This window comes from Canis aureus, chromosome X (genome assembly GCF_053574225.1).
Source record: "Canis aureus isolate CA01 chromosome X, VMU_Caureus_v.1.0, whole genome shotgun sequence".
NCBI classification, from domain to species: Eukaryota; Metazoa; Chordata; class Mammalia; order Carnivora; family Canidae; genus Canis; species Canis aureus.
Window position 1 is genome coordinate 40,349,892 of NC_135649.1, and position 19,938 is coordinate 40,369,829.

At 46.2% G+C, this 19,938-nt stretch overlaps 1 protein-coding gene across 1 annotated transcript; it reads right to left on the reverse strand.

Annotated features, from left to right (window-relative positions):
* Window positions 1-8,021: 8,021 nt before the first annotated feature.
* RTL9 (retrotransposon Gag like 9) lies at window positions 8,022-19,219 on the reverse strand. The gene is made up of 3 exons (XM_077887852.1): window positions 19,054-19,219; window positions 9,683-13,792; window positions 8,022-9,137 (listed from the first exon to the last, which is right to left on the reverse strand). The coding sequence occupies exons 2-3, from the start codon at window positions 13,712-13,714 to the stop codon at window positions 9,021-9,023; spliced, it is 4,149 nt and encodes a 1,382-aa protein (XP_077743978.1). The 5' UTR covers window positions 13,715-13,792; window positions 19,054-19,219; the 3' UTR covers window positions 8,022-9,020.
* Between the last annotated feature and the right edge of the window lie 719 nt (window positions 19,220-19,938).

The following is a 19,938-nucleotide window of genomic DNA, read 5'->3' on the forward strand; positions in this document are numbered from 1 at the left end:
CAATAGCTGAAGGGGACAGCTAGAAATACACAGTGTGAACAGTTATTGCTAAAGCCATATATATTTTTTGCCTAGACAAGTGACTTGGGCTGCCACCTTGACATGCAGAAACTTACCTTCTGTGAAATGTGGAAAGTAATCAAAAGATTTAATGGGAATTACTGGATGATTCTTTTTTTTAAAAAAAAAGATTTTATTTATTTATTCATGAAAGACAGACAGAGAGACAGAGAGAGAGATGCAGAGACACAGGCAGAGGGAGAAGCAGGCTCCATGCAGGGAGCCTGACGTGGGATTTAATCGAGGTCTCCAGGATCACGCCCTGAGCCGAAGGCAGGTTGCTAAACCGCTGAGCCACCCAGGCTGCCCTGATTATTTTTTAAAGGGTTATTTATTTATTTTAGAGATGGAGTGTGCAGAGAGCCAGAAAAGGAGGGAGATCGAGACTCTCAAGCAGACTTCCCTGATCACAGAGCCAAATGCAGGGCTTGATCTCACAATCCTGAGATCATGACCTGAGCCAAAATCAAGAGTCAGATGTTTAACTGACTGAGCCACCAATGTGCCCCTGGATGATTCTTTATTACAGATCCATTTCATAAGTGTTCTATTTTTTGGGTGTAATAAATATAAGCTAAGGAAGGAAGAAACTTAAAATAATAAATGGCCTAATAAGAAATTCTGTCACTGAACTGTGAATCAAATCTCTAGAAGAGGTTGCAATTGAATTTGAACATTTCCATCATAGTGCTGGTGGGATCTTCAAGGAGGAAAAGATATTTATGTGATTATATCCAACTGGGACCTAAATCAAACAGGTTTAATTAGAAATTAAAATACACTATCTCCCTTTTGTGATCTTAAATTTGTTAATGGACATTGAAATGTGAAGGGGGCCAGATGCACTCTTCTCTCTCTGGTTTCTCTACAGATTTTCAGAAATGACCTCCCTTTTGTGAATATGCCACTTATGAGTGAGGATAATACTACATTTAAAAAAAATACTACATTTTTTAATTAAAGAATTCTGAGGCGACCACACCTCAGCCAGTGTCATTAGAATAATTATTGATACAATGCTGCCCTCTAGCAATAGCTCACACTGGGCTTCCACCCAGAAGTCCTCTTCCTAGGCTATTTAAACATCTTCCTACACCCAGAGCCTGTCTAAACAGAAAAGGAATTATCACCTCTAATAAGAATCAAACAATGACAAAGATGGGGTGACTGAGGTCCGGAATGGTCAAATGACTTGCCCAAGGTCACACATGTTGTTGCTGGCACAGGTGGAATTGGAATGGATATTTTCATCTTGTTTCATTCTGTGTGTGTGTGTGTGTGTGTGTGTCTGTGTGAGAGAGAGACAGAGACAGAGAGACAGAGAGAGACAGAGAAAGAGAGAGACAGAGAGAGATTGGGTCATGGAGAGAATCTGAGTGGTGTCTTAGCCCAATAGAAGAACACAGCAATAAATTATTAATTTGGGCTATTTTTAATTTTGGTCAAAGGAGGAAGAATCCACAGTAAAGAGGCCACATGCCCCTGAAAATTTTCTTTTGACCTAGGGCTTCTGGGCCTCCAGCAAACCCTAAAATATAAGCCCACACTCACCTTTCTTCTGAGCAATCTCTGTTCCAGAAAGCAGCAAAAAAAAGAAAGCTGTTATGGGTCTCCATGGCACCATGAGACTTTGCCCTTCTAAACCTTTCCCCTCTAATTCTGAGAATTTTGGAGCAAGAGTATAGTTGGAGGTGGGCTGGATAGCAAGGGAATAGTAGCTCCTCCCTCTCCAAAAGTGAAGCTTTCAACAAGATATATGGTAATATGTTGCAAGATCGTTGAGTTTGTGGCAAAAAGATATTAGAGGGAAACTCAACATCATTAGCCATTAGGGAAATGCAATTCAAAACCACAATGAGATACTCACTAGGATGGCTATCAATCAAAAAGAGATAGTAACAAGTGTTGATGAGGATGTGGAGAACTTGCATCCTTCATGTACCACTGATGGGGATACAAAATGGTACAACCACTTCAGAAAACAGTTTGGCAAGTCTTCAAATGGTTAAACATAGAATGATCTTATGCTCCAGCAATTTCACTCCTAGTTATGTTTGCATCAGAAATGTTTCCACATAGTGAAAAAGACCATAAGGGAAGTGGGGGAACTGAATGGGGAAAAATTAGAGAGGAAGACAAACCATGAGAGACTCCTAACTCTGGGAAACAAACAAAGGGTTGAAGAAGGGGAGATGGGTGGGGGGAAGGGGCGACTGGGTGATGGGCACTAAGGAGGGCATTGGATGGGATGAGCACTGGGTGTTAACACTATATGTTGGCAAATTGAATTTAAATAAAGTATTTTTTTAGAAAATAAATGTTTCAACAAAAACTTAAAGAAGAATGTTCATAACAACAGTATTCATAATAGCCAAAAGGTGGAAACAACCAAAATCTCCATCAAATGATGAATGAATAAACAAAACATAGTATATACACACAATGGAATATTATGCATCTGGAAAAAAGGAATGAACTACTGATACATGCTGCAACATGAGTGAACCTTGAAAACACTGTGTTAAGTGAAAAAAGCCAGCCATAAAAGCCACATATGATTCCATTTATCTGAGATGTCCAGAGAGGTAAATCTATAGAGACAGAAAGTGTAGGTTAGTGGTTTCCAGGTGCTGGGGGAAGAGGGCCTGGGGAGGGATTGCTTAATGGGTACAGAGTTTCTTTTGGGGGTTATGGGAATGTTCTAAAATTATATTGCAGTGATGGTTACACAACTATGTGAACATACTTAAAAAAAAACAACAACAATCTTGCATTATACACTTTAAATGGGTGAAGTAGGGGTGCCTTCATGACTCAGTCAGTTGGACATCTGACTCTTGATGCTGGCCCAGGTCATGATCTCAGGGTCATGAGATCAAGCCCTGTGTCAGGCTCTGTGCTGGGTGTGGAGTCTGCTTGAGATTCTCTCTTTCCCTCTCCTTTGGCCCCTCTTCACCCCCACTCACTACTTGCACTCTATCTCTCTCTTTCTCTACCAAAAACAAAAATAAAAAATAGATGGGTGAGGTATATGGCACATGAATTATATCTCAGTAAAGTTCTGACCAAAAACTAGCTGAACTTTTAAAAAGATGTTAGAGGGTATTGTGGGAAAGCCACAGTCAGTTTGTTCAATACCCAGTGCTTAGACCAGTGAAATTTTCTGCAAAGGTTGTCAAACAGCAGGAACTTCTTTCTCTTTAAATCTTGCCAGCTTTCCCAAGCCCAGCCCAGCTCTAAGAGCAGCACCTTTTGTAGGAATGATGATTTGACTCAGTCTTTGTTAGAAAATGTCTACATTTCATACTGAATCTTTAGTGATAGGTTAGCAGTGTGTAGGATCAGAGGTTCACAGTTTTGTGTGAGTATTCTACTGTCAGCCAGGCTGAATCTCTTCTAACTCTACCATTTCCACCCTGCAAGGCTCAAGAGTTTATTGGTCTGCCTTTAAAGCCCCTCTTTAGTTTTTTTTTTTTTTTTTTTTTTTTTTTTTTTTTTTTTTGCTACTGGGGATTTCCCTTTCTTTTTTTGCAACTCAGCTGTGAGTCCCCACTACCACCACCCCCTATAAATACAGACATACTTTAACCAGCATGTCTTTGCATTTGTAATGGGAGAAGCCACTCCAGATTATCTCTATCAAGTTGTTTAAACTGGAAATGTCTGGTGCCTTTTTAATGTATGCATTCACCCAGTGTTGGAATTATGATCACCTTCCATGGGGAGGGTGATGTTGGAAAGGAGGGGAGCGAAGTATTCAAATAATAGGTCATCTTCCTTCCTTACCCCTCTTCTGTTTCCCAAAAGAGAAGTGACAAGAGGGAAAAATAGCTGTTGAGAAAGAAAAGCCAGTTCTTGGTGCAGCCACAAAAATCCCTTCCACTTTTGGAGTCCTACACCCTTCCACAGATGCCCGGGCCCAGGATGATTTTTTTTTTCTCAATGGGAAGATGCCCAGGGAAGAATCATAGCTTCCTTCCTAGCCCTGAGCTCAGAACAGAGGCTGCTCCACTCTGAGGCTGCAGCTAGCCCCTGGGCAGAATCTCCTGAGCCCAGAAGCATCCCACAATTATTCCATTTCCCTTGAATATTGAAGACTTTCCCCAGATACCCCAAGGAGGATTCACATCTGGATCTAAGACAGGGAAAGGGGAAATCAGGGCCATTTTTGTTCAGACCCCAGACTTTGAGTTTCAAATGTTGGCTGCTGTTGGGTGGCACATTTGTTCGGGGGCACAGGGTAAATCTTCACAGCAGCCATCTCGGTCTGAATAACAAAGCCAGGTATACATACTGGATTGGGGGCTCTGGATCCCGACCACACATATTCAAATCCCAGCTCTGCTACTTTTGAGCTCTGGAGCCTTGAGCCAGTTACTCAACCTCTCTGTGCCAGAGATTCTCAGTCTGTAAAAGAAGGTTAATGAGAGTACCCACCTCTCACAGTTGCTTTGGAGAGGACATAGGACAACTTACGTAAAGAAGTTAGCCCGATGCTTGAGCTTCTGGTAAATACTCAATAGATACTCATCTGAAAATGTAGCTTTTGCCAGGCTTCAGTCAAGAATTTTCTTTTATATCTTCCTCCACAGTTTAAATAGAAACCCTGAAGAGATTGGATGCTGAAGATGTCCCAACGAGCCCTACCCTCCTCTTCCCAACCTCCTCGGGGCTGAGCTTTAAGTTGCCAGGTAATAAAGAGATCTTATATTGGTATGTCTTGCATTTGCTTTTTCCAAACACTTTTCCAGGCTTTATTCCACGATGCCATGAGGTTAGTGTGATGATTATTTTCTTTTTTTTTATTTTATTTATTTATTCATAGAGATGCAGAGAGAGAGAGAGAGAGAGAGAGGCAGAGAGAGAAACAGGCTCCATGCAGAGAGCCCGACGTGGGACTCGATCCAGGGTCCCCGGGGTTCCCAGGGTCACGCCCTGGGCTGCAGGTGGCGGTAAACCGCTGCGCCACCGGGGCTGCCCGTGATGATTATTTTCATTTGAGAACCCAAGGCCCTGAGAGGTAAAGTGGCCTACGAAACCTAATGTCCTGTAAAGCCTCCAGTAGATCACAAAGGAATCAAGCAGCCTGCCTCCCCCACCCTGCATGTGTTCAAGATGCACAGAGCTTTCAGACAAGGTGAGAAGGAAGGAAGCCCATGATCCATAAGGATAACAAAATATCCCTCTATAGCTCTTAGGCAGGGTAAGCTATTTTATCTGTAATTATTATGGTTGGAGAATGAGGTTGAGAGGAAGAGCTCCTGTATTTGAGCCGACCAAACTAGTCCAGGGCAATGGCATCTTGTCTGAGCCCAAAGTGAGACTCGAATGTCCAGAAACTGAAGCATTGGACACTCAGTGGCTGCCCAAGTCTATACTTGCTTGGAGAAAGTGGTCTTTAAGAGGTTTTATACACTCTTGGTCCTTGAGAAGCAAAGACAGAGACCAACTGGTGGATGAGAGAATGGCAGGAAGGTAGAGGAACAGGACAGGGTGACATTTTCTCTCCCCCGACTGGAAGAGAGACCCCAGGACTGTGTGTGTGGAGAGAGTTCCTGGTGTCTATTCACATGGAGGATAGTGGTTTTGAAGAGATTGTGGACTTAACAGTGCCTCAAGGAGCTTGGATGGAGATGTGAAAATGGGAGCTGGAGGTTGGGTCTGGTTAGAGGACTCGATGGCTTTTGTACTCCAACACTGAGCTGGGGCAATGGGTGGCAGGGTAGTGTGTAGCTGGGAGAAGTTGTCACAGGAAGCTGCTGAAGCCACTCTTCCCCCATGGGCCTCATTGGGATACAGGGCAAAAGCAATGTTTTGGTGTCTGGGTGACAAAGTGGCAGTGTGGCACAGAAGGGGAGGAGAATTGCCACCACTACTACCGTCACCACCACACCCCATCCCCCACCCCTGTGAACCACCAGTGAGTTCAGCCAAAGCTACCTGAAGGGAGTGCAGCACCATTTCATGTCCTACCTCAGCAGGGAACTCTGTGTTCCCACAGCCAGAGGCACCTACCAGCAGCTGGGACAGAGGAGCTATCCACAGGTGGCAATGTCGGTAGCAGACAGCCATGAGGCAGGGTAGGAACCAGAGCACAACAGGAGAAGACTATCTCAGAACACAGGAAGCTGCCAGGGTCTTCCACAGATCCCTGGAGGAAACCTTCAAGGACTTAAAGTTGTGGAACACACAGGTGGGTACAGGGGCCAGTGCCATCTGAGTTTTTACTGCCTATGGGACCAGTGAGGCCTGGAGAAAATTGAAACACTATTTTACAGCAGACAAAACTGTCTTGAGTACTTGGGCATGGGATAGTCCAACTCTGTAGATGCTGAGCGGCTTTGAAGCATTTCTAAATATAACCTTTGGGGTGAGTAGAGGAGCAGGGATCAAGTTCTGGCAGGGTCTGCTTGGGCTTCATTTGTTCCATTTACCTCTAGGGACATTAACTTAAAAAAGAGGAGAGGCAAAAGCAAAGGGAAGAAAAATAGGGAGAAAAAGAAGGAAAAGAGGGGATTAATAGGTACAAACTTCTAGTTAGAAAATAAATAAGTCACAGGGATGAAAAGTACAGCCTAGGGACTATAGGCAATAATATCCTAATAATGTTGTATGATGACAGAGAGTGACTCCGCGCATTGTGATGAGCACTGAGTAATATATCAGATAGTTGAACCACTATGTTGTGTATCTGAACACAAATATAACACTGTATGCCAACTTCATACTTCATCATACTTCAATGATGAAATTTTCTTTAAAAAATAATTGCTATTGCTCTCTAAGATCGTGGCTAAATGAAAATCTGTTTGGGGGCACTGGGTGGCTCAGTCGGTTAAGCGTCTTCCTCTTGATCTTGGCTCAGGTCATGGTCTCAGGGTCGTGGAATCGAGCCCCACATCAGGCTCTGTGCTATGCGTGGAGCCTGATTAAGATACTTTCTCTCCTTCTCCCTCTGCCTCACCTGCCCTTCTCTCTCCTTCTCTAAAAAAATCAATAAAAATTCCTTTAAAAAATTTCCATTTTAAGACATTTTCTTTCCCAAATACATTTTCCAGACACCAATCATGATTCAGTACATCCATTTTTTTTTTCAGTAGAGAGTAAGCTTGACAGTGCTTTGCTGAGCAACCCTGGCTGAACATGGAGATCCAAACTCCACTCTGGGCCATTGTGAGTGGGCCATTGTGAGCCAACGGGGTCGGAGAAGAGGCTAAAGCTGGTTCCCCCGAGGCCCACTGCCTCCTCGCCTCAAAGTTGGGTTTCCCAATTTATTGCCCCTCTTTTTTTCCAGAGGCACCATTGCTGGTGATTGATACATCGCGCAGCCTGCAGAGCCAGATTCTTATCTTTATTACCATGGGGCTACTAATTTGTCTGCCAACCTTTGTTTTTTTCTGAGAATCATTTTTCTCTTCCTGGAATCAGACCCAATGTTTAGGGTAATGGAGCAGCAGATGTGGGTCCTCAGAGAGAATTTGGTGTCTGTCTTCTCTTTCCATCCCCACTGCCCCAGCCCTAGACTGAGTGAGCTGGCAAGACAGTTACCTGTACTATTTACATCAGGGGACTCACAACTGCCCTCTGACCCCTTCCCCTATCCTGCCTCCAAACTGTGGTCAAGTTAGCTTTCTATAATGTTTCTTATCATGCCGCTCCTACTGTTTTTAAAAGATCTATGAGTAACCCAATTACATGGACTGTTACTAAATAAATAAATTGGCCCTATTAGTGTCAGATTCCCCACTATCCTGACTTCTTGTCTTCATAGCCTTTACCATTATTTCAGTCCATCTTACATATGTGTTTTCTCACTCATTACCCCTTCAACGGGAATGGAATTTTCATTCTATCAGGGTTTTTATCTATCTGTCCCTAAAACAGTGGCTGACACATGTTAGATCAAACAATATTGACTGAATGAAGGACTCCATGAATCAAATTCTGTCAGCCACAGTTAATTCTGTTTTTCATAAATGAACTTTATTGACTTTTATGATTACAAATGTAATACATGCTTACTGCAGAGAATCTGGAAAGTACAGAGAAGTAGAAAGAGGAAAGTAAGAACACCCACAATCCTACCAACCTGAAGGCAAATACTGTGCATAGTAAGTTCTAACTATCTATGCCTGTTTAAAGACAAGACCTTTATCAAGAGTGCTGGCCACGAAGCACAATAGCCAAGGGGAGCAGGGGCACTTAATTACTGAGGGAGCCACCAAGAGTCAGAGCTAGCAATTTGACACTGAGAAACAAAACAAGGGCCATAAACAAAAGATCAAGAAGTCATAAGTTGACAACACAAGAACAAATTGGGGGTTATGATAAGAATGTAGTGAGATGGTGCTTGTCAATTAGCCAGTACCTGTGACATAATACATAATCAGTAAATGTCAGCCATTACTATGATTACTATTGTGGGTCAAAATGAATGGTTCAAGATGGAGACTATTAACAGGGCAAGGGCTCTGGAGACCCATTTTGGGTGCTATGAGTTGGGGCATATGAAAAGGGTGGTTTAGGAGTGGGCATCACTCTCCTTATAGGTTCCCCTGCCAGGTGAAATGGGACCAGGGCTTCCTCACGTTTGCCTGATGACATGTGGCAAGACACTCTAAGGTGTTTTTGAGGTAGGATATGGTTTCTCCTGCCTAGACTTCTCCCTGGACCAGGAACTAGGGCTGGCCTCAATGGCAATAGGAGTTCAGAACCTCACACACCGAACACTCTTGAAGTCCACACTTCTGATTGTCAGGGCAAGTCATAGGCATGTGGGGTAAAAGAGAAGGACAAGTCAAACAACTGGGAGTTGGGGGGTGGGTGGGATGTGCCTGGAGGGGGAGTCTGAAGGGGGGAAGGCCACAAGATTTATGATGTAATTGAATGGAATGGGTCCAGGAACCAGTCCTCAAGTTAGCAGCGGAGTCAGACATCACAGGAGAAGATTCCAGAAAGCATTACTTGTTGGTGGGGGCCTTGTTATGGCCTGTGCTCTGTCGAAGGTGGTCATGCAGACCCTCTTGAGGGTCTCCATGCTCTTTCAGGTAGTAACAGCGTTTGGGAACATGCTGGTGCTGAGAGTGAGAAAACAAACAAACAAACAAACAAACAAAAACCAGCAGAGGTAAGAGCCACACTTACTATGATAAGGGAGTTCTGCGTGGTTATTGTCAGTAACTTAGCAGTTCAAGAAACTTGGCTTGACCATATACCATGTTAGCGCATAATCTGTGACCGAGGACTAGGCTAGCCAATTTCCCTAGTGATCTGGGTACACAACACATGTGCCTGTAGGTAAGACTCAGCCCCCCCAAAGATGATCCAAAGATGATCCCTCCCTTAGGATAATTGGTGAGTTGGGCCCCAACTGGTTCCCTCACAATCAGAAGACATAGACCTTTAGCCACTCCAGGCTCCCACGAACAGGAGCTGGGGAGTTGCTTCAAAGTGGTTAATACACCCCCAAATAACTGCCTAGCCAGGCCACTGATGAAACTCCAGCTTGGGGGTTATGGGCTAGAAGCTCAACGTCTCCCCCTCATCTCTTCCTTATTCTATTCAAAGGAGCATTCCCCATCACTCCCCACCACTCCCCTTGAGTGTATTTCCCCATCATTACCTCCTCGGTCTGCTGATAAGAGTTCAGTTCATTCTCCATTGCCTCCTCATTATTCCGTTTACAGGCTGACAGCAGAACCTGGCTGGAGCTGCCCGGGGAATCCTTCTCTTCAGCCAGCTGGCACTCAGTGTAGAGAGACCTGTCTATCAGCTCCTTTAGGCTGCCGGCCACCTTCAGGAAGATCCGGCCCATTTTGGTGGTAACAGCTTCTGAGAGTCCTTCCAGAAACCTGGTCCGTAGAATGGCATCAGACCAAGACAAATGTCGGGCCAGCAGCAGGAAGTCAGTGGCGTACTGCCGGACGGACTTCTGGCCCTGCTTGGGGTGGCAAAGAACAGCACTGAGGATGTCTATCTCGGAGAGGGAGTCATATAAGCCCTGTGATCTGTTCAGGAAGGATTTGTTTTCATTGGAGAGGGGGTTTCCTACCTCCATCTGCAAGATGGACCACCTCTCCGCTGCCCCCAGATGCAGAGACACCAGAAATGCCATTTTCTCGGAGTCGTTCAAAAAGCCCTTCATTTGCTTCTCCTCATTGACCTCCATCTCCTCCTCCACCGAGCAGGCACCCCGGGCTGCTTCCTGTTCTTCTAAGAGGTAACAGAGTGCTGGGGTCAGCATGCCAAAGGATGGGACTTCCTCTGGTGGTGGCTTCATTGTTTCAGCGGTTGGGGCAGTTGTGCGTGGTGTGGACTTTGATCCAGACGCTGTGATGGTGACATGAGAAGCAGATGTTTCTCCAGAGTCTGTGGCTTTGATTTCCAGGATGGACATCGTTCCAGAGGCAGCGGCTGCCATCTGTGGTGTGGACATGGCTCCTGGGACCGGGCTCCTCATCTGTGGCACGGACATCCCCCCAGGGGCTGTGGCTCTCACAAGTGGCATGGACATCATTCCAGAAGCTGAGGCTGTCATTGGTGGTGCAGGCATCCTTCCGGAAGTTGTGTGTGTTGTTTGTGGCAAGGACATGGATCCGGAATTTGTGACTCTTGTTTGCAGTGCGAACACTGCCCCAGAGGCCATGCTTTTCATTAGTGGCACAGACATGTCTCCAGAAGCCACGGCTGACATCAATGGCATGGGCATCGTTCCAGGGGCTGTGGCTCTCATTAATGGCTTAGACATCTCTCCAGAGGCCATGGCTCTCATTTGCACAGGGGACATATTTCCAGAGGCTGGACCGCTCCATATCTCTGCACACACAGCTTCAGAGGCTGAAGGTCTCCTTAGTGGTGTGGTCATGATTCCAGAGACAGAGGCTCTTACTAGTGGTGGGGACATTACTCCAGAGGTTGGAGCTCGCATTGATAGCATGCACATCTCTCCAGAAGCTGCAGGCATCATCTGTGGCATGGATGTTGCTCCAGAGGCTGGGGTCCTCATTAGTGGCAGGGCTACCCCTCCTGAGGCTGTGGTTGTCATTTGAGGCATGGGCATCACTTCAGAGGCTGTGGATCTCATTAGCGGTGTGGACACTGCTCTGGGGACTGCAGCCCTCATTTGTGGCATGGGCATCATTCCAGGGGCTGGAGCCATCATTGGTGGAGTAGACATTGCTCCATAAGCTGGGACTCTCCAAGATGTGGATCTCTCTCCAGACACCGGGGGTCTCATTAGTGGTGGGGACATCTCTCCAGAGGACAAAGCTCTTGTGAGCAGTGCAGACATCTCTCCAGGGTCTGGGGCTCTCATTAGTGGTATGGACATCATCCCAGAGGCTGGGACTCTCATTTTTGGTGTAGACATCATGTCAGAAACTGGTGTTTGCATCTGCAGTGAGGACATCCCTCCAGAGGTCATGGATCTCATGAACGACATGGACATCCCTCCAGAGTCGTGGGTGCTCATTGGCTGACTAGGCATCTTTCCAGAGGCTGTGGCTCTCATTAATGCTGTGGGTATTCCTCCAGGGCCTGGGGCTCCCATTAGAGGCATGGACATCGTTCCAGAAGCTGCAGCTGTCATCTGTGGTATGGACATGTCTCCAGAGGCTGGGGCTCGCATTAGTGGTGTGGACATCCCCACAGAGGCGATGTCTGTCATCTGCCGGACGGACAGAGCTCCAGAAGCTGTGTCTCTCATTAGCATGGTGGAGACCTCTCCAGAAGCTGTGGTTGTGATTTGCTGCATGAACATTGCTTCTGAGGCTTTGGCTGTCATTAGTGGTTTGGACAACGTGCCTGAGGCCATAGCTCTCATTTGTGGCAAGGACATCACTCCTGAGGCTGTGTCTCTCATTAACAGTGTAGACATTGCTCTGGAGGCTTTGACTGTCATCCGTGGGGTGGACATGGCTCCAGAGGCTGAGGCTCTCATTTGTGGTACAGCTGTCACTCCTGAGGCTGAGGCTCTCTTCTGTGACATAGACATGGTTCCAGAGACAGGGGCTCTCATTTGCAGTGTGGACATTGCTCCAGAGGCTGGGGTTGATAGTTGCTGGGTGGACATCGTCTCAGACGCTTGGTCTGTGATTGGGTGTGTGGACACTGCCCCAGAGGCTGGGACTCTCCTTAGGGGCGTGGACATCATCACAGAGGCCGGGGATCTCATTCGCGGTGTGGACATTGCCCCACTGGTTGTCGCTTTCATAAAGCCTGTAGACACTGCTCCAGAAGTTCTGGCCATTGTGAACTGTGTAGACATGACTCTAGAGGCCATGGTTGACATTTGCTCAGTGGACATGGCTCCAGAGGTTGTGACCATCATTGGTGGGGTGGACAATGCTGCAGAGTCTGGGACTGTCTTTAGAAATGTTGGCACATTGCCAGAGGCTAGAGCTCTAGTGCATGATATGGACATTGGTCCAGAGTCTGAGACTCTCACTGGTGCTGTGGACATCCCCCCAGAGGCTGCTGCTCTCATTGGTGAAGTAGACATGATTTGAGATTCTAGATTTGGTGTTAGCTGTGGAGGCATCACTACAGAGTCTTGGGCTGACATCAGTTGGGTGGGCATCACTCCAGAGGTTAGGGCTGTAATTAGCAGTGGGGACACTGTTTCAGTGTCTGGAGCTGCCTTTGGCACTGTGGATGCCTCCCCAGCATCTGGGACTGACAGGAGTGGTGTAGACATGGCTCCAGAACCTGGAGCTGACATTAGCGGTGAAGATATTCCTTCGGAATCTGGGCCTGACATTAGCTGAGTGGACATCTCCCCAGAGTCTTGGGTGCTTGCTTGCTGGACTGATGTTTCTGAAGCTAGGGCTGACATTATCAGTGAGGATATGGCTTCCGAGTCGGTGCCTGACAGTAGCAGTGAAGATATCTCTCCAGAGGCCAAAGCAGTCATTAGGACTTTGGACATTGCTTCAGTGTCTTCATCCGTAATTTGCAGTGGTGACATGGCTTCAGAGCCTGGAGCTGGCATTGGCTGTGTGGACATCACTCCAGGGTTTATGTCTGAAATTTGGAGTGAAGATACCTCTCCAGGATCTGGGGCCAGCATCAATGGTGCGGACATCGCTTCAGAGGATGGAGTGCTCATCATAGGTGTGGACATCGCTCCAGAGGATGAAGCTGGCATTGCCAATGGTGAGATCTCTGCAGGATGTGCTGCTGCCATTAGTGCTGCGGACATTGTTCCAAAGTCGGGAATTGTCATCAGCCCTGGGGACATTAATCCATAGTCTGAAGTGGACAGCAATGGGGACAACGTTCCAGAATCTGAGGCTGGCATTAGCAAAGGGGACAGTGCTTCTGCATCTGGAGCTGGCATTAGCAATGGGGACAGTGCCCCAGAGTCTGAGGCTGGCATCAGTGGTGGGGACAGTGCTCCAGAGTTTGGTGCTCCCATTAGAGGGGTAGACATGGCATCAAAGGCTGGGGAAGTCATCAACTGTGCAGACATCCCTCCAGGGTCTGACGCTGATGTTGAGATTATAGGCTGTACATGGGAATGCAGGATTTGGACCTCCGCTTGAGTCTCTAGTACTGGTCCAGAGAAGGCTGTCCCCCTGTTTTGGGGGTCAACATTTTCTTCCCTCAGCATATTGTTGAATCGGAGTGAATGTAAAGGTATTGACATATCTGCCATGGCCACAAGATAATGTGGAGAGAGTCCCTAAAGTGATGGTATCAGGAAGTCTTGCTGAAGCCCAAATGGCAAGAAAATCTGTAAATGGGAAACAAGTTTAGTAGTCAAAAGCCAGTATCGAAAAGATTGAGGAAAAGACCAAAGATTTGTGACAGAGACCTTTTACACCTGTTGCCAGCTACGTGGCACCAGAAATGGGCCCATCAGGCTAAAGAAGCTGTGCAGCAAGAATGAACTTAAAGCTGGAGCAAAGATCCCTTCCACCCCATCGTTTTCAAACCAACCCACTTGGTCACACAGCACAGCTCAGCACAGCACAGCACAGCACAGCACAGCACAGCACAACCTCTCCATTTATAGATGCTATGAACCTCTGCTAGCTCAGCCTACAGGAGCCTGGGCCGGCCTGGATCAAATGAAGCAGCAGCGCCACCTTGTGGGAAACTGTGAGAAGTACGGCTTCCTGTCCCACCAGAGCACTCACAAGGCAGCCAAAGGACTGGCGGACCTGCAGGAGAAAGCCCTTTGTTCCAGGCTGATCATTAGTTCCTAGGGCTCATTGAGACCTGCCCTGGGTTGAGTCTCCATTCTGCTACTCTGATGGCCCTGAAGGTTTCTCTCAGGAAAAGCAAGGCACTTATCTGAGCCACAAACTGAAGACCCTATTTATGATCACAGCATTCCATGAACTGAAAATCCTGTGTATCCTTTTCATTACTGACAAACACCACAGCCACTACTATTACCATGTGTTGCTCACTTAGTGTGTTCCAGGCACTGTACTTAGGCAACTGCATACAAATTCAAACTGTAAGGTGTGGGGATTTGCAAGCAATATCCCATTTGAATCTGATACCCTGTGTGATGGTATTATTCCCATTTTACCAGCTTTCTCAGATTAGTCAAGGTTGGGGCTAAAATAGGATCACTGTGATAGTAAAAATTGTATGATTTTACTATCACGTCCTCCTCGGGGTTGTCTAACCTTTGGCATCCCTAACACTTCATTAAGTTACTGTTCCGACATCTCTTGAATAGTCTATAGCTTGTACAGATTTCAAGTTTCTCTGATGACGCTTGGGTGGGCAGTCCTAGAGTTTCACCCCCACCTGCCCACCCCCATAAGTGGCCCCAGAAGGGGATTCTTGGCACATAGCTTGGAAAGGAACACACATATCACACAATGTCAATGCATTCCCACAGCCTGCCCATGCCAAAAATGGAACACTTATTTGACAATGTCACAAAAGTCATCAATTTCGTGGCATTATGCCTCCATAATAATAATGAGATTACTAACAACAGAAAGACCAACAGTGAACATTTCTTGAGCATGCATTGACTGACAAGCACTCCACTAGGCACTTATATGCACCATCTCAATTGGTCCCTACAACAAAGCTAAGAGATTTGGGTACTCCATCTTCATCTTACAAACAAGTTATCTAAGGCCCAGAGAAGCTTAATAATTTGCCTGCAGTCACACAGATCACCAGGTACATTCCATGCCAGAGCCCCCCTACTATGCCATAATGTGCTCTCACTGTACTGTAATGATCCACCGTGTCTGCCTTCTCTCCCTCTTAGTCACATCATCAACAGCCCTCCCACCCATCTCTAGCCTGGACAGCCCTGAAACGGGGCACAGTAAGAGAAATACTAGCCTCCTGCTGGCACCTTGATTACTCCAATAATCGGTGCAATGGGAAAGATGAGTCAAAAGACCATTCATAGATGTCCACTTCTCATCTTCAGAAAAATCCCTGAACATGCTACAGTTTCCCACCAGGCAAAACCCAGGAAGATCTTACCTTGCCAGTTAGGGAGAAGAGAGTATGTCCTTTGCGCCCCTGGCTCTTTCAGGCTGGCCAGTTTACTTATGCCCCATGCCCAGTTCATTAAAGTAAGACCCAGTACCAGCAGCTGTTCTCTGCAATCTCCCTTAGCTATCCCCTGCCACGCCCCCCTCCTGTCCGCCAGCCAGCCAGCCAGCCTGCCCGCCCACCCGCCCCACTGCTCCTGACTTGCTAGTGCTTGCTCTGTCTCTCTGGTCCCAGATTCCTGCCTCTATATAGGCTCTGACATTTGCCTCTGGCCACTTTTCATTTGACAGCCCTCCAGAAGCTCCACTTTAGCACTTGGCCTATGCAACTCCACCCCACTTCCCCTCACCCCCAATAGTTGCACCAGCCCACTCTGCCCACCTCTGGCTGTCCCAGGGAAAAGAGGAGATGCACGCAATTAAAGAGATGAGACAGAAATGAGACACATCCTCTGCAGCTGAGCAGACCCAGGAGTCCTGGGAACCAGGCAATGTCACCAGTATAATGTGGAAGTGTGGGCAGAGGTTAGAGGTAAGGTGAACCACAGCCACAGCCAGAGGCCGAGTGCAAGCAACAGTCCGGAGAGTTCCAAGAGTTTCAGGTGCAGGGAGAGCAAGGTTTGAGAGGATGGACCGTGGTGCTATTAATAGACGCCTGCCATGGTAATAACAAAAAGCCAATTTGCCCCAGTGTCAGATACACGGTGGGGAATCTGTCAACCAGTGTCCCTGCCACAGGGCAAGAATATGACTGTGAAGCTCTAGGGTGCACAGACAGCCGGCAAAAAAGCACACCATTCTTGAGCATGCCAGGTGAGGGTTTGCTCACAGAAGCAGGGCTCCAGCCTGCTTTCTACATCTGGGGCACAAGGTCAGAGTAGTACTAGCAGAAAGGTTTACCAGAGCCCTCGAACTGTCCAAATCATGATTCTATTAACCATCCGACTAGGGGCCGAATTGGTCCTTGAGCCCTGAGCAAGGCAAAGCCTTCAGGGGGGGAAGTTTAAGTAGCCTGGGTATATAGGGAATCAGAGTCTGAGGGTTTGAGGGGGGCATTCAGGTCATTTATAAACCCTTCCACGCTCATAATTAGCAACTAACAATACTCGACCACTCAGGCTAAGCACTATATTTGGGTTATATCCTTTGGGACCCAAGACAACACTTACAACATAGGCACCGATGCCATTTTCATTTTGTAAATGGATAAACAGGCTTAGAGAAGTTGCAACCAAGTCCCAGAACTAGCAAATGGCAAAGCTCAGATTTGGGCCCGGGTCAATGTGATCCCCAAATCATTTTCTCTCTTTGGAATCAGACAAGTGGCTGGAAATGCCACAAGTGCTAGACTCCCTGCCATCTTCCTCTTTCCACCCCCCACCAGTGGCTGACTCACTGATGGAAATCATGATAGTAATATTAATAATAATAACACCAACTGACTTTGATTGAGCTCTTCCCATAGACCAAGAACGGCACTGAGGGCTTTACATTCTCTCATTTGATCCTGACAGCCTCCCTGTGAGCTAGGTTTTATTAGTTCCCACTCTACAGATAAGAAAACTGAGCTCCAGTGAGGTGAACTGCCATGACCAAAAGCACACAGCTCCGTTTGACCCCAGAGCTCCCCCCTCTCCCTTATACCAAGAGATACTCACGGGAAAACCAACAATAGCAATTGCTATTATTACTATTATACCTAATCAGGAAAGCTAGCATTTACTGTGCCAAGCACCTTACATACAGGATCTTGTTTTTTATGACAACCCTATGTGCCAGGTATGGTTATCACCTTCATTTCCAGATGAGGAATCAGACGCACAGAGAGGTTAATTCGCTTTCCCAAGTTCACACAACTAGAAAGCATGGTTGTTTATGATCAGAAAAATTTGGCAATGACCTCAAATGCCAGTGTTAGAACACAAGTCATGTAATGGTTAAACAAATCATGGTGGATTTGTAGCAGCCATTGAAAATGACAAGCTGATTTTTATAAAATAACTATGTGTATTTTTGCATAGAAAAACATACAATCTGGAAGGATATAGAATAAAGCAAAATGTTAACAGTGACCATACCTGAGCAGTGGGATTAAAAGGGATTTCTATCGTTTTCTTATCTGTATTTTCTATAATGTATAGACTATACAGATACAAACTATAATGGATCCATATTACTTGTATTTGAGGGGGAAAACGTTATTTTTCTTTTGCAAAAAGGTGTGTTACCCTGGGGTTCTATGTCTAGCCCTCTTTCCTGCTCTCCCTGCACGCTTTCTAGGGATCTCTAAGCAACCTTACTCTCCCAACACACTTAAGGCTTGTGCTCTTCAGCTCCTCGGTTAGTAGTGACCTCTGAAAAATGTATCCAGTGGCTTGCATTTATTTTGTATTTTGTTCTGCTCTGTTTTGTTGTGAAAAGCAATCTCTCATTTTTCTAACTTTTATTTATGCCTGATAATGACACAAATAATCTAGGAACATAGTCTCAGGATAAAAACTTGAAAATCTACATGTAAAAAAAAAAAAAAAGAAATTCTACATGTAGATAAAGCTAGTCCCGAGCCTACCCCACCCCCCATCCCCTCAAGTCCCATTCCTCCGTCTGTTCACAGTTGGGTGTGTCTCCTTCCAAACTTTTTCTAGCTGCAATGGCATTCAGAGTTCATATCATGCAATTGCTTGCAAAACCCAGTGTGTGCAAAGAGCTACAGTTGGAAAACCATTCTGGCACTGGTCACGCCAGGATTCCAAGGTCTGGTCGCTGGTGACCAGTCGTCATCAGCGTACTTCGAAGGAGGCTACTGAGAGAGACACAGTTCTCACTGCATGTTCAGTCCATTTGGGGCACAGACTATTAATGTCAGTGCCTCTACAAACACAGAAAGGGGAGGCCTTCTAAGGAAAGAAAAGCCCAGAAGTTGCTGCTTAGCATCTCTTAGGTCCCTCACGTCCTGCCCAGTCTGCATTGATCAATATGGCTAGGAGGTGTCATGATCCTGCCGCCTCACAAACGGTAATTGAGTTTGGGGGATTGCATGGCAAGCTGCTCGGGGAAATAAGAATAAACAAGAGACGGTTCAATATGTCAACAAATAGCTCTCCAGCTCTTGAAAATAAACCTTTCCCTAGATTCTCGACAATATCCTCTCCCCCAGCCCTAGCAAACAAGCATCTGGTTAAGTGAAAATAGACCACCTCGGGATAATGATAAAGAAAGACCTTCTCTATGTCAGGGTCCTCTGCCTTCCCTGATCAATTAGGGAGAGAGAAACTCTCCTCACCTATTTGCTCCCCAACAGCCCTGATGCTTCAAATGCCCACTCGGCTCTTTATAAATGAAGGGGAGGTGGAAATAGCCAGTATTTACTGAATGCTCACCCTGCCAGGCAGCACTTTACATACATCACATTATTTATTGCCCAATAAACCAATGAAGTGGGGTGGTTTTTTTAAACCCCATTTTATAAATCAGTGAAAGAACTGAAGTAGAGAGAAAATAAAATCAAGCTACTTACCTTGGCTCTCACGGCTGAGAGAGTGAAGCTGCGCTTGTCACTTGGGTCTCTCTGACTCAGCTGGTGCTCTTAACTCACGGGAGAGTCACAACACTGTCTTCAAGTCTGTGAAGGGCTGTCATATGGAAGAGAGGGTAGGTGTGTTCCGGGGAGCTCCAAGGAGAAAGATTTGACTGTTAGTTGGGAATTACGCTTTCATTGGATGTGCTGCAAATTCCCCAAACAACATGTATATGCATGTCCAACTCTATAGGGATAAGAACATTATAAGAGGAGCAAACGGAACTGCCTCATGTTAGGTGCTGTCCTGAAGGATCTGTGGAATTGGAAAGAACAGGAGGGATACCGGAGGACTGGGAGTGGGCAGTGTCCCAATTTTCTTCAATAAGGAAACTACAGACCAGTATACTGTAAACTCCAGAGCTGTAAGCTTAATGTCAATCCTCGGAGAGATTCTGCTGCAGATTATGAAGCAGGTAATTTATAAGCACTTAGGACATAAGTGGTCAGAGGAGGTACCTCGAGGTACTGGCAAAACTGGACCAATTAGACCAGGTTCCCAGATTCACAGCTATTGCAAAGCAAAGAAATGGGGGACTTTGCTGGATTTTGATTTTTCCAAGGAAAGGCATTAAGAAACAAAACAAAACAACCCCAAATTATCATTTCATGAAAAAAAAAAAGCAAGGGCTTTCTCTAAACACGAAAAGAGAAGGCAATCTTCTCAGAATAAAGGACAGTCGTTTAAATAAATAGATTTCACTTTACAGAACACGGACTACATAGTCCTCGGGCATTCTCATTGCACGGAGGGCTGCTGCAATTTTCCTGAAAGGTGGGCACTTGTCCAAGGACCTGCTTTAGGGAATCATTCAGAGCTAGAAT

Excerpts from the sequence above, each read along its gene's own strand:
- RTL9 (XM_077887852.1), bottom strand. The coding sequence starts at position 13,714 with ATGGCAGATATGTCAATACCTTTACATTCACTCCGATTCAACAATATG. Across the intron at positions 9,138-9,682 it reads CTTATCAGCAGACCGAGGAG|CACCAGCATGTTCCCAAACG; the intron begins GTAATGATGGGG and ends TCTCACTCTCAG.